At 48.1% G+C, this 13421-nt stretch overlaps 1 protein-coding gene across 1 annotated transcript in view; it reads right to left on the bottom strand.

The window, feature by feature from the left end:
- The window catches only part of MYL3 (myosin light chain 3), a 44480-nt gene extending 31402 nt beyond the window's left edge, over window positions 1–13078 (bottom strand). Inside the window, exon 1 of the mRNA XM_030549840.1 lies at window positions 12808–13078. Within this exon, the coding sequence (XP_030405700.1) occupies window positions 12808–12939 (132 nt within the window). The 5' untranslated portion in view covers window positions 12940–13078. The remainder of the gene's footprint in view (window positions 1–12807) is intronic.
- Window positions 13079–13421: the final 343 nt, after the last annotated feature.

Genomic DNA, 13421 nt, shown 5'->3' with positions numbered 1-13421 from the left:
ACAATGCAGGCCACAGAATCTCACCCATCCACTCCTGTATAAAAACCCCTAACCTATGTCTGAGTTATTGAAGTCCTCAAATCGTGGTTTAAAGACTTCAAGGTGCAGAGAATCCTCCAGCAAGTGACCCGAGCCCCACACTGCAGAGGAAGGTGAAAACCCCCCAGGGCCTTTGCCAATTTGCCCTGGAGGAAAATTCCTTCCTGACCCAAATATGGTGATTAGCTAAACCCTGAGCATGTGGACGAGACCCACCAGCCAGCACCCAGGAAAGAATTCTCTGTAGTAACTCAGATCCCACCATATCTAACATCCCATCACAGGCCATTGGGCATATTTACTGCTAATAGTCAAAGACTTATGCTGCCTGGTCCATCTCACTATAATGGCTTCTTGAGATTTTCATGCTTTCAAATACAGCATGGTCCCCAAAGATACTGACGGTGCTTGCAATATATGTCACAATCATAGAATCGAAGAACTGGAAGGGATCTTGATAAGTCATCTAGTCCAGTCCCTTGCACTCAGGGCAGGACTAAATATTATCTAGACCGTCCCTGACAGATATTTGTCTAACCTACTCGTCACCCCATGACACTGTGGTGAAAATCCCACAGTGCTGTCATTATGATTATAACTGGCAGGCCGTAACAGTTTTAGTAAGGCATGTAACGACTCACTCATATGCCATAGGTGGTCCAAAATGGAGTCTTCCATGTGGCATGGACAGAGATCCTTCGTCCGGTTATAAACTAGACACCTCTTTGGGGGTGTTTTGTCCCCTGTCTGGTATTAAGACAAAACCAGATGTGGGTTTGTCCAGTATGGGACAGGGGACGCCATAATGGAGAGTGAGCCACTCTGCCCCTGCCTGCGTGATCTCAGGCACACTGTACATGCAAGGTCATGCCGGTGGGGGCGGCGCAGTGGGCCCTTCAAAGTGACATCCCCCAAGAGGCATGACCTCACATGCACCATGTGTATGAGGCCACGCTGAGGGAGGCGAGGTCACACTAGCCAGGGCGGGTTCATACCATTCCTGAAAGTACCAGAATGTCTGGTATTCCAGGAATGTGTGAGTGGCCAACCTAGCCACCTGACCGTGCGCTTATGGTGTGTGAGGTCGTGCTGTGCCGAGGTTCGTTCTACAAAATGGTATCCTCCATGGAGGCCAAACGGATTTGTGCCGTGGGCTAGATCTGGTCGGCAGGCCACCAGTTGGACAACAGCCATCCAGTCGGCCATGCAGGACATACAGTGCTTGCCTGGCATACACAGATGCCTCCCCACTGCCATCATGGCCCCACCAGTCTGACTTCCTGATGCTGCAGTGAAGGCCTCCTGATACTGTGACACAAATGTCCCAACAGTGCAACCTACACTGGAATGGTGCAACATGCCCCTGAGTATCCAGGCTCCTTGTAGGTTGAATCCGTGCCTTTGTACCTGACGGTATTAGAATTCCAGCCACGTGAACCATATCTAGCCAGCTAGAAAAGTCACACTGCCTGCTGTGCTCCGTAACAGGGTCCATGAATAATTAGGGTTACTCTGGCTCTTCCAAAGAAGCGCTGCAATAAAGAATTAGCACTAGAGAGAGCTCTGGTTTTGTTTCAGAGCTGGCAGTCAACCTACATGCCTCTCCCGAAATAATTACCCTGGAATTCAGCCATGGTCTTAATAGGCCAAATTGATCCCCTGAGCAAATCATCACATCGATGGATCTGCCCCCGGGGCACAATTGGACCCATTACTGTAATTTATTATTGTCCTACAGCGGACACTCTTCATTGCAAGCTGACAAACATTGTGTTCTGAGCTTTCCTTGCAATCCCAACTGTTCCAGACACTTGGCCTGGATCGAAGCGTTTGCTAAAAAAATGGGAAGCTCAGATGAATTTTTCTGCTTAGCGTTTTTGGGAATGTCAAAATTTCAATGGATTTTTTTTTCAACAAAATTTCAAATTATCAAAAGGAGAGAGGATCAGAAATTCTCCTCTCACACACTTGACCCATGGCCCAGCTGCTTTGTTGCTGAACTAGACGGGGGTCGCAGCTGCAGTGCTGAACCCAGATCCAAACCTTTCCACAGCTCAAGAGTGCTTGGATCCAAGTATTTGGTTCAGCCCATTAGAGCATGCAAGCTTGAAGCTTGGAGCCAGATGGGTGTGTTCAAACTTTAGCAGTGTTAATGAGGCATGGACCATGACTGGTCCAGGCTGTTTAGTGAATCTGGGAGTTAGAAGCCAGAGAAAACTACACAGTTTGTCTGGGTCCAGCAGTCTCATAAAGAATGCCCATTGCATTCATACAGCTGGGTCTGTCCTTTTTCTACCTCAAAGGATGCAAATCATTCAGATGAATGGATTGTGGGTCAAAATCTTGGGAAATCCACTCCCTTGCCAGGTTTCAACCCTAAGCCAAGTGAATATTCTGCAATTTTTGCCTGTATTTTTCTTTCAGTTTGGACTCAAACCTGTCATTCAAAATGAAACTCAGGATGAGGAAGTGTCCAAATCCAGACAGATCCAAGCCCCAAAATATGTGCTGATGGGAAACCTGAGACTTTCAACCCTAGTCATAAATCCTGAGGGGGTTTGCAACTCAAGTATGTTTCTTTACCAATGTTTTGTCCCCACGTCCATTGTACACCCACTAGTTTGCTATTGTAAGGTCGCTTCTAAGCACAGTTGTGTCCCTCTAGGGAGGCCATGGATCAGAGTTCATGTTGCACTTCCCATCAGTACCCGGCATGGGAAAGCTAATGATCCAACTAGACAACGAAATTTGGTGATGAATCCTGGTCACGTGCCACCTGAGGCACGTTGCGCAGAGGCTAAGAAGGAAGGTTCTCTCTAGACATTGTTTTGTTATGGTAGGTTGCACACAGGCACTGTTTTGTTCCCAAAGGGTCAGTAATAAGCACTGTTTTGGTGTCCCAGGGCTGGTCGTAGGCATGGCTTTGTTATGATAGCATTGTCTGTGAGTGTCTTTGTAGTGGGGTGGTCACCAGCTCCTGGCCTGGAAGGGGCTAAAAGCCAACCCTTGGAGAGTACTGGCTGGGCTGGGCTGGGAGGCAGCCTCAGCTGTGGCCACGCCCCAAACAGACTCAGCTGGCCCTATAAAAGCCAGGGAAGCCAGGGGCAGACACAGAGTCTCTCCTAGCTGTAGAGGGAGACAGGCCTGGCTGCAAGGAGCTGGAGAAGGTACCTGGAGTGGAGCAAGGCTGGGGGAAGACTAAGGGAGCTGGGGAGCTCTGGCCTGGAAACCCGCCAGGCTGTGGCCTAGTAGAAGACCAAACAGGTAGTGGGGTTGCCGGGGACAGCCCAAGGCTAGACAGAGGCAGCAGATCCAAACCCAACTTTGCCTGTGATGAGTGGCTGACACTGCAGTCTGCCCGCAGGGGCTAGTTGCTGACTGGCAGGAGCCTGACACTGAGGTGAGGTGGAGATAGGAGGGAGTGTTCCCTGGGGAGGGGAGATCCTGAGAGTCAGAGGTTACTGCCAGGGGGCAGCACCCCAGATAACAAGGCACTAGAGTCCAGGAAGGGACGCGGGGGCTAGTGGCAGTGGGACACCGGCCTGCAGAAGGAGCTCCGGAGACTGGAAGAGCTAATTCCCAAGACATCAGCAGGAGGTGCTGCAGGGGTGAGTCCCGCACCGTTGCAGTCTGATTGATGGTGGCATTATTATAGGACTATCCAGACATGCTCACGCCCATCAGTGCTTGCAGACTCGGCTGGCTGTCTCAGGGGAGAGATCAGGGACTGAACGCCATCATCACGTCTCAGCGCGATCCCTCCCTGCACATGAGCGGGGTGAGGTGCGGGAAGCTTGCCCCTATTTTAGGGCTGGAGAGAGGCCTTCTCTCTCCAAGGCAATCATGCCATCACCTCCCCCCCCAGCTCTATTTATGTGCCATTAACACCCCGCCCAACTACAACCATAAAGGGCCATATCCTCAGCTGGTGTAAAAATCAGCACAGCTCCATTGACATCATGGGCCATATCCTCCATGGGTGTAAATCAGTACAGCACCATTGAAATCAATGGGCCAGAGCCTCAGCTGGTGTAAATCAGCACATCTGCATTGAGATCAATGGACTGTATCCTCCACTGGTGTAAATCAGTGTAGCTTCATTAGACTCAACAGGCTAGGTTCTCAGCTGGTGCAAATCAGCACAACTCCACTAAAGCTAATGGGCCAAATCTGCAGATGGTGAAAGTGGGCGTAGCTCCCTTGAAGTCAGTAGTTCCTGGATATGGACAGATTTTGTGAATTCAAGAACTCTGTGCCGATTTTCACCAGCCAAGGATCTGGTCCTGAGTGCAGAGAGACGCCATAAGTGAATGCATCTGAATCTTCCTCAGGCACTATTATTAGCAATGATAACACACGGCTCCCTGTACGTGACCATTTGGTATATGATTCTAGGAAGCAGCCATGTCATCCAGGAGAACTTGGCTCCTGGATGACCGCATACCCTTGGCATAACTTAACGCTTTCAGTTTAAATTTAGTTCCTCTGACGCCCGCTTCTTGTGATTCAGAGTACAGGCCGGACAGAGAGAGCAGGGAACAATGCCTTATAAGATGTCTGCCTCCAGCGTGAGATGAAATTACACTCGGGAAGGGATTTTGCTCAGGAACAATTCTATCGCGGGCTTGTGGTTGCATTGTCCCTCTGGCCATATCACTTCGCTTTCCTTTTCCAGGTTTCTTTCCAAGCCTCTAAACTTGCCAGCATAAAAAAAAGAGAGAGGATTGCTGAGTGTGCTTCCTGGCTCTAGCCCAGATTTGTAGCATGACCTTGGGCATGTCTCTTGACTTTTCTGAGCCTCCAGTCCCTGCTTGTCAGATAGGATTAATACCTCTCTAGCACTCCTTCGAGTGTTCATTTCCTGCCATTGCAAGGGTCCCATGCACTGGCGCAGCTCAGCCCCTCCTGTTCTCTGCCTGTGGCACATAATAATCTAGTCTTCTGTGGGTCTCATTTCCACTGCTGGGTTTTGTGTGGAGAAGCCAGGTGGTGGGCGTCAGACTAGATGGTCTGTTGGGCCCGTCTGGACTTGAATTCGATGACTATGACATAGTGCTAACCATAGGAGGAGGCAATGTGGCTCTGTGACTACACCACTGACCTGGGATACCAGAGATCTGGGTTCTGCTGCTGGATGATTTTAGGCAAGTCCTGTCCTGTCCCCCTGTGACTCAGTTTCCCCATCCATAAAACAGGGTAATGCTACTGGGAGCTTTGAGATCTACAGATGAAAAGTCAGCATTGGTATTATCCCCATTTTACACACGAGGAACTGAAGCAGAGAGAGGCTAAGTGACTCGTCCGAGGTCAAACAGAAACTCTTTGGCAGAGTCAGGACTTGAACTCACATCTTGCTCTACTAGTTCCAACCGACAGGCCAGCCTTTTTCCACATACAAAAACCTCCTTGGCTGGCTGGTCTACTTAGATTGTAAACTCTTGGGCTCTGGGTTTGTCTCTTACTGAGGGCTCAGTTGTTAATCCAAGTGATCTCTCTCCTGCCATCCATCACCACCCTCTGACAAACAGAGGCTAGGGACATCATTCCCTACCCATCCTGGCTAATAGCCATTAATGAACTTAACTTCCATGAATTTATCTAGTTCTCTTTTAAACACTGTTATAGTCCTGGCCTCCACAACCTTCTCAGGCAAGGGGTTCCACAGGTTGACTGTGCGCTGTGTGAAGAAGAAATTCCTTTTATTTGTTTTAAACCTGCTGCCCATTAATTTCATTTGGCCCCTAGTTCTTATATTATGAGAACAAGTAAACAATTTTTCATTATTCACTTTCTCCACACCACTCATGATTTCATAGACCTCTATCACATTCCCCCTTAGTCTCCTTTTTTCCAAGCCGAAAAGTCCTAGGCTCTTCAATCTCTCCTCACATGGGACTAGGGTCACCAGACATCAAATGTGAAAAATTGGGACAGGGTGTGTGTGGGGGGTAATAGGACCCTATATAAGAAAAAGACCACAAAATCGGGACTGTCCCTATAAAATCGGGACATCTGGTCACCTTACATGGGACCCACCGAGAAATCAAAGGGCATAAGAAAGGAGACCCTTTAAGCCCATGTATATCTACCTGCATTGCCACAGCTTGGAGGGAGATAATGGCCAATGGTAGGCAGGGAGTGGATGGACCCTAGACTCTGACCCCCTAATGCGGGGTCAATAAGCTATGCCAAGAAAGGGATTGGTATATGGTACTCTGAGTCACATTTCAGTCCCTCTAGGTTTTACTGGTTTATGGGTGAAATAAATACTCCATGCCTACAGGATGGCTTTTGAGTCACTTGGGGAAAGTTTAGCACTTTGGCTCCAGCCTCCTGCATGCACTTAGTTGTGCGTTTAACTTAAATTTAATAGAACAGTTATTGTACATTAAACAAATAGCGATTACAACCACATTTATTGAGCTTTAGCAGCTATGTGAGAAATGCAGATCTTATTACAGAGTTGCTCGGTCTCCAGAGTGTGCTTTTAATAACTCTCCACTCATCAAGACACACCGTGGTTGGGTGTTTAAAAGAATCGACAGGGGAGGGCCAAGGTTCAGGAGGGCTAGTGGATAGGGCACCAGACTGGGAATCAGGAGACCTTGGTAAAATTCACAAGTCAGGTAAAAATTGCCCACATGACCTGAGGTAAGATACTTAAGCTCCTCTGTTCCTCCATTCCTTATCTGCAAACAGGGAGTAAAACTTCCCCACACTTGTAATGACCATGAGGTGCTCAGATACTACAGTGATGAGGTTAGCTAAACATGCAACTAGAGAGCAAATAAGATGCTTTGTTGGTGTGAATCCAGGTCGCTCCAATCTCAAGGTGTACTAGCTGAACCACAGTGCTACTCCCCAATCTTCTGACGGGTATCGATAATGTTTGTACCTCTGCAGACTACAGTAGCAAAGATAATACTAAAAAACCCTCATTCTTCAAAGCACCATCAACTAGCCTGCGAGGGTTAGGAAGGCATTCTACTCTATCCCCCAAGTACATTGATGACTGGAGCTAACAAGCTGCATTCTTAGCTAGTGTAAATCAGGGTAGCTCCACTGAAAATAAAGGGCATATCCTCAGCTAGTGTCAACCAATGTAGCACCACTGAAATCAGGAGGCTGGATTTTCAGATATTATAGCTTCTCTGAAGCTAACCATTGACTTCAATAAGAGCTGGATGGGGCCATGGATGCACACCAGGTCCTTTGCAGGAGCAGATTCTGAGCATTATTAGACATGGGTTGAGTTAGATTAATGACACCAGTGTCCTGACCCTGACACAGCTCTATCTCTGCGTTCCTGCTTTACTGAACATTCCTGTTATGACTAGAACCTTAAAAGCCACAGGCCTCACCTGGCTGACGCCACCTTGGCAATTCAGTGGGAGCAATCTCAGCACATCCTGACTGAGCTCAGACAACAACTTTCAAGCAACCCCCCCAAAAAAAAAGATTTACAAACAGGGGGCATCTATAATGCTAATACTTTGAGCTGTGCAAAACTTTTGTGCCAAACTGAGATGCCAGGTGAGACTCTGAAAGCAGGTTATATTCACCCACCTCTGAGTTTCATTACACAGCTAAAATTCAAGCTAGAAACTATGATGATGAGAATCATGAGAGAGAGAGAAATGGGTACCTATGGAAATGATAGATAATTAGGTGTATAGATGGACATGTATGTATGGGGATATATGGATGGACAGGTATGATTAGGGATAGATAGATAGATAGATAAGGTGCATAGGGACAGATCAGGGGGTGTATGGGGATTAGATATGTAGATGTGTTTGGCTGGTTTTGTGGCAGTTTGGGCCAGGAGTTGCACAGTGCCAAGTCCAGTTTTAAGCAACCCAGGATCTGCTTTCAAAGAGCCCTCAGCTTGAGTTTTGAATGTGCTCAGGCCTGAGTTTCCTGTGGTTCCATAACCTGGACTGAATTAAGGTAAACGGTGAAAAACATGTGACACTTGGACGGGTCCCAGAGTGGCTCTAATCTCCTGGGTCCCAAAATAGTTCCTTAACCACAAACCCTTTCTTCCTCTTGACTTTCTGATCCTTTGATCTGCCCTTCTGTATCTAACCTGGCAGCTCTCCTGTCCCTATTTCCCCATCACTAGATTTCAAAACCAGTTCCTTCTGGGAATACCCCTAAACATTGGGCCTGTTTGTGCTCCGAGAGCTGGAGCAAGTTCTGGTGACTCAAGCCCCAGCTCTACTTACAAGGCATGTGCTCGATCTTCCCCCCTTTCATACTCGAGTAACCTCCAAGGGACTGTCAGGTCCAGGCCAATGCTACTGCATACACTTGTTTCCTAGAGTCCAAATACCACCCACCACCTCAGACAGTGACCAACTCCTGCAGTTAGTTGCCAGACTCAAGTCAACCCAAGCCAGCTGCTCAGAAGGGAGAGAGGGGGAAAAAGGTGCTTTCTCTGAAGATTAAAAGTCCATCAGTGCCCAGCCTGATGGAGGACAGTCTGTACCTCTGACATTACAGGCGCTGTGATAAATAAAGGTGTGAACAAAAGAGCAAAGCTGCCTTTAGAACTGTCCTGTGACTGTCTGGTGTTTCAGTTATCTTTGCTGCTGGGATCCATCTGTAAGCGCCAGAGTAAATTACTAATAGGGTATTCAAAGCATGGCATGGGCATACATAAAACAGACCCATTCTTGGCTGCAGGCTCCTGAATGCTGAGGGAGAACCGGCCAGAGGTAAGTGAAGACAACAGCCCTTCGCTGCAGAGGAGGCTTGTGAGAGGAAACAGAGATTGTGTTGACAGGCCAGATCTGGATTCCTCTTGCTGAGATGCCCCCTCCCTGGGTGTGTACGCTGTGTGCAACATCACACTTTCCTGCCTCCTGTTACAGAAAGGGGACACAGCGTGGGGTGGAGGGAGAAAGACCCTTCCATTTATAGAAGACGAGCTGAGGGGAGCAGGCCTCAGCTGTGGTGTATGCCAAGGGTGGCTGCTGGATCCTGATAGAACACAGTCTGCCTCTCCTCTGCTACCCTGCCAGAGCACAGCACGGGCTCTCTGAATGCTCTCTATGCCTGTGACCTGAACCCATTCCTTTGAGAATTGGTAGGGAACTCATCTTCCCTGACACCTGCTGCAATATCTGCTTCACTCTCTCATGGCTGCAGTAGTCCCAGAGCCTTAAAATCCTTCCTTTCCTGCCAAAAGAGGAGGGGAACTTTTTAACCAGAAACTCAAGGTTATACCAAGGTGTTCAATTTGCAAGGCAAGAAATCCCTGCAGGAGAGGTGGGCTTTCAAGGTTCTAAGATGGTAGGTGCCCAGTGAAAATAAACCATGCCCATCCCATCTCCAAGACATGTACGTTCATGAATATTGTTACGATGGGTGTGTGGAATAGAGACATCTGACCAAGCTTCTGGAATGGTGACTCTTAGCTCAGCCCTTCTAGCTCCCTGCATAGACCTAGTTGGTGTTCGTCCTGCTTTGAGCAGGGAATTGGACTAGATTACCTCCTGAGGTCTCTTCCAACTCTAATCTTCTATGACCTACTGCACTTGGTCTTTGGACTCCAAACCCCCTGGACTCTTCACAGGCACCAGTCTGGGGCCAAATCCTGCCTCAATTTATGCCCTGTGCAATCCATGGGAGCAGAATGCAGGACAAAATTTGCCGCCCCCCCCCCTCCCCCCCCGCTACATTAGGAGCATGCTACTGGGAATGAAGGCAGTTTGCACCATGTGTATAAAGAACCCAATGTTCTGGATCCAGGACGTCTAAAGGACAATTCATCCCTCAGGGGCGGGAGGCTCAGGCACAGATTTATCAATGCCAAGAGACTGTGCAGAAAGTTCACGGTATTGGTCACAATGAGACAAAATCCAGGGAAGGGCTTATGTTCTTCATGGGTCCAGTCCAATGCCCACCGAAGTAGACAGAAACCTTTCCACTGACTTCAATGTGCTTTTGATCTTGCTAATGTCCTTTACAGTACCAAAGTGTCAGACCAAATCCTGCGCTCCCATCCACCACTACAGCTCCTGAATCACTCCATTGACTTAAATGGAATTACTCCAAATTTACACTAATGTAACAGAGACAAGAATATAGGGCCTGATCCTGAACTCATTGAAGTCAACTGCAAAAGTGCCATTCATTTCTGGAGTGCAAGATCAGGCTTTTAGTCCATTATTTATTAAGATAGAATCTAGAGGTAGAGAAGTTCATTTATCTCAGGCTCTGAGAATCAGAGCAGCTACGCTCCTGCTGTGCATTTACTAATGTTTAGCCAGTCTAGTTCTAAACGTGCCAAGTAACAGTTTTCAGTTGGTTCCCGTGAAGCCCATTCCGCAGACCGATAGATCTCATCACTGCGAAGTTTTTACATTTCCCCACCAAAAAATGGCCTTTTTCCCTTTTATAAAAAAATGTTGGATTTGAAAATTCTGGTCTGGGAGGATGAAAGATCATTCTGATGGAGAAAAGGTGCAGCGTATTTGTTTTAAAATGAAAAATCTGCCCCTTTGGAAAGCTAGTAGCATGAAACTGTGTTCAGACGTTATGAGAAGTTGGTAAATTTTAAAACTATATATATTTTTGAATGTAGTGATGCCCATTTTTCTAGCCTACTAATATGGCTCTCAGTACTGTAGAATCTGAGCGCCTTGCAACCTTTAATGTATTGAGGATCAGAACGCACCATGAGGTAGGCCGGTGCGGTTATCTCCATTGTAGAGATGGGGAACTGAGGTACAGAGAGGCTAAGTGACTTGTCCAAGGTCCCAGAGGAAATCTGTGGCAGAGCATGGACTGGAACCTACCCCTCCCAAGTCCTAGGCTAGACCCATAACCACCATCATTAGAGTCCTTTTATGCCTGTTTGTCCTCTCTCTTACTAGGAGGCTATAGATCTCCTCTTCCTTGTCCGCCATTTGCAGAGTGTTATGTCTGGGGCCCTTGCTATGTGAAAGAAACCAGAGGAGGTCCCAGCTCAGCTCTTCCTTTCTCGGAAACCCTCAGCTGGAATGTGGGGGTGACAATCTCTCTGGGGGGCAAAGCTCCCACCATGTTCTGCTACTCTGCCTGTGGGCCAAGTTGCTCTGAGCTGAACGAGCACTCCACGTAGGCAGCAGAGTGACCCATTCATGTCCTTTGGCGTTCCCTGGTTCTTTTATTTGCCTTGACTTTTTAACTAGCAGGAAAGGCTGCTGGGGGTATTACCATCCCCCCACCACACAATGTCTCTTTAGAGAAGCTGGGCTGGATCCTCAGGTGGTGTAAATCAGCATGGCTCCATTGACCTCAGTCAAACTATGCCAATGTGCAACAGCTAAGGGTCTGGCCCCATGAACTTTGTACCCCAGCTGAGGATCTGACTCCATTCAATGGAGTGACACCAGTTTACACCAGCTGAGAGGCTGCTCTGCTGCAGGTTTCTTTGCCCCCTCTCTCCCTGGACTTACCCATTTTATCACTGTTGCCTTAAAATCTTCTGCTTGTCCTAACTGCAGACAGTCCTCGGGACACTTCCTGAGCAACAAGTTGGATCATTATGAAAGCAATGGGCCAGATCCTCAGCAGTTGCACCTTGGCATCATTTTAAATCAGTCCGTGGAAATATTCTGATTTACACCACCTGAGGATCGGGCTCATGTTCCCATCAGAGTTCACTGTATGAACGGCCACGATGGGGACCTTCAATTCCTAGCTCAAAAGCAAACCCTTTGCGAAAGGCAAACGGATCTGCCACTGCCTGATGGCGTCTGTCTGTTGTGTAGCCTTTAACGTGCAAAGGGTATGAGAAAGTAATTACTAAAGACATCCAGGGGGTGTCTGGATTTCAATCCAGCCTAGAAAAAGCGAAGTGTAAATGTAGCTGCCCCGCCTTCAAATATTTCTTTCCTTAATTTTGTATGAATCGATGGGGCAAACCCTCTGGTAATTCACCTCTGACACTGACATTTGGATGCATTCTTGCTCTCTTTCTCAGTCTGGGCCAGATCCTCAGCTGATGTAAACAGCCACAGCTAAAGTCAATGCAGCGATGCTGATTTACACGAGCTGAACATCTGGCCCTCTCTGTGCTATATAGGAAAGGAAACACACACCAACACAGGCATATGAACACGACTTAACCAAATACTCAAGGGATCAAGAGTATCAGCTGTGTAACAGACATGATCTGAGAAAGGTAGAATGGAATTAGGCTCATTGCACTTGGTTATCCTTCGGGGCAATACCTTAAGGCAGCAGGATGCTCAGTATGCATGGACTTTCGCCCAGGTTTCTCTCTGCATACCTAGCATACAGGCACACTCAGGTTTCATATGCCACTGTGTTATGCTGCTCTTAGAACCTGTGGGTGGCTTTACTCACTTGCTTTCAGGCAAACAAGTATTTTTTTATTGGCACTGCAAAGCCTGCTGCGTTAGATTTCCCATCCCCATGTGGAAAGGCGGAAGGGGATGGATTTGCCTCTAACCGTGCCTGCTGGGGGAAGAGGATCAAACGGAACCCTTGTCAAGTGGAGTTCTGCCCTCAACTTTTCTCATGGGAAAAGAGAAGCCCGGGGAGTTTGATTTCGTTGCTCAACTGCAGATTTGACTCCAAGAGCTGGCCCAAAGGCACAGCCCCTTTTCTGCCACCTCCCGCAGTGGGACCCAGCCAAGTGACAAAGGGTAATTCCAGAGAGGCTCGGCCCTAACCTCATAATGCTCAGAAGGCAACAACCCTGCTCCAAATAGCTCTGATCGCTCCTCCTGATCAGCCGGAAAAGATACCTACTTTGATGTTAGCTGGGTCAAACGGGACTTCCTTGGGCGGCTCCGGCTCTGGTGGTGGCGCTGGCTTAGGTGCTGCCTTCGGTTCCTCTTTCTTTGGTTCAGGCTTCTTTGGTTCAGGCTTCTTGGGGGGCATGTTGCTTTTTCGCTTGTTTTAAAAAGAGGGGGAAAAAGAGACGGAGAGGGAGCGAGAGAGACAGAGTAGAGGTGGCTGCTCAAGGATAAAGCAGAGCATAAGTCACTCCTCCAGCAGAGGTCTTTATCCCTGCCGGTCCCTTAATGTCACACATTGAGTCATTCATCCAGCCCATCACATGCCAGGGCCCACAATAGGGGCACTGCTATAAAAGGACAAGACAGTTACCCTGCTATTTTAGAGTGGTCGGTTATGGCATTGTTATGAATTAGCACTTAAATGGAAAGAGAGTTTAGGGATTTTAGGCATGAGGTTGGAGCTTGGTCAAATTTTTCCAGGGAAGGGGTGTGTGTAGGGGAGGGGGGAGCGGATTGCACTGCAGGTTCCAATCTCTTTGTTCCATGTCCACTGGACTGTGCCAGGTACCTTTAAAGCTCACCTACTGCTGAGTGACCAGCTCTTCCAGCCATGAGGGAGTTCTG

This window comes from Gopherus evgoodei, chromosome 2 (assembly GCF_007399415.2).
Source record: "Gopherus evgoodei ecotype Sinaloan lineage chromosome 2, rGopEvg1_v1.p, whole genome shotgun sequence".
NCBI lineage: Eukaryota > Metazoa > Chordata > Testudines > Testudinidae > Gopherus > Gopherus evgoodei.
The sequence above is the reverse complement of the archived record's forward strand: the minus strand, read 5'-3'. Positions and strand labels throughout refer to the sequence as shown.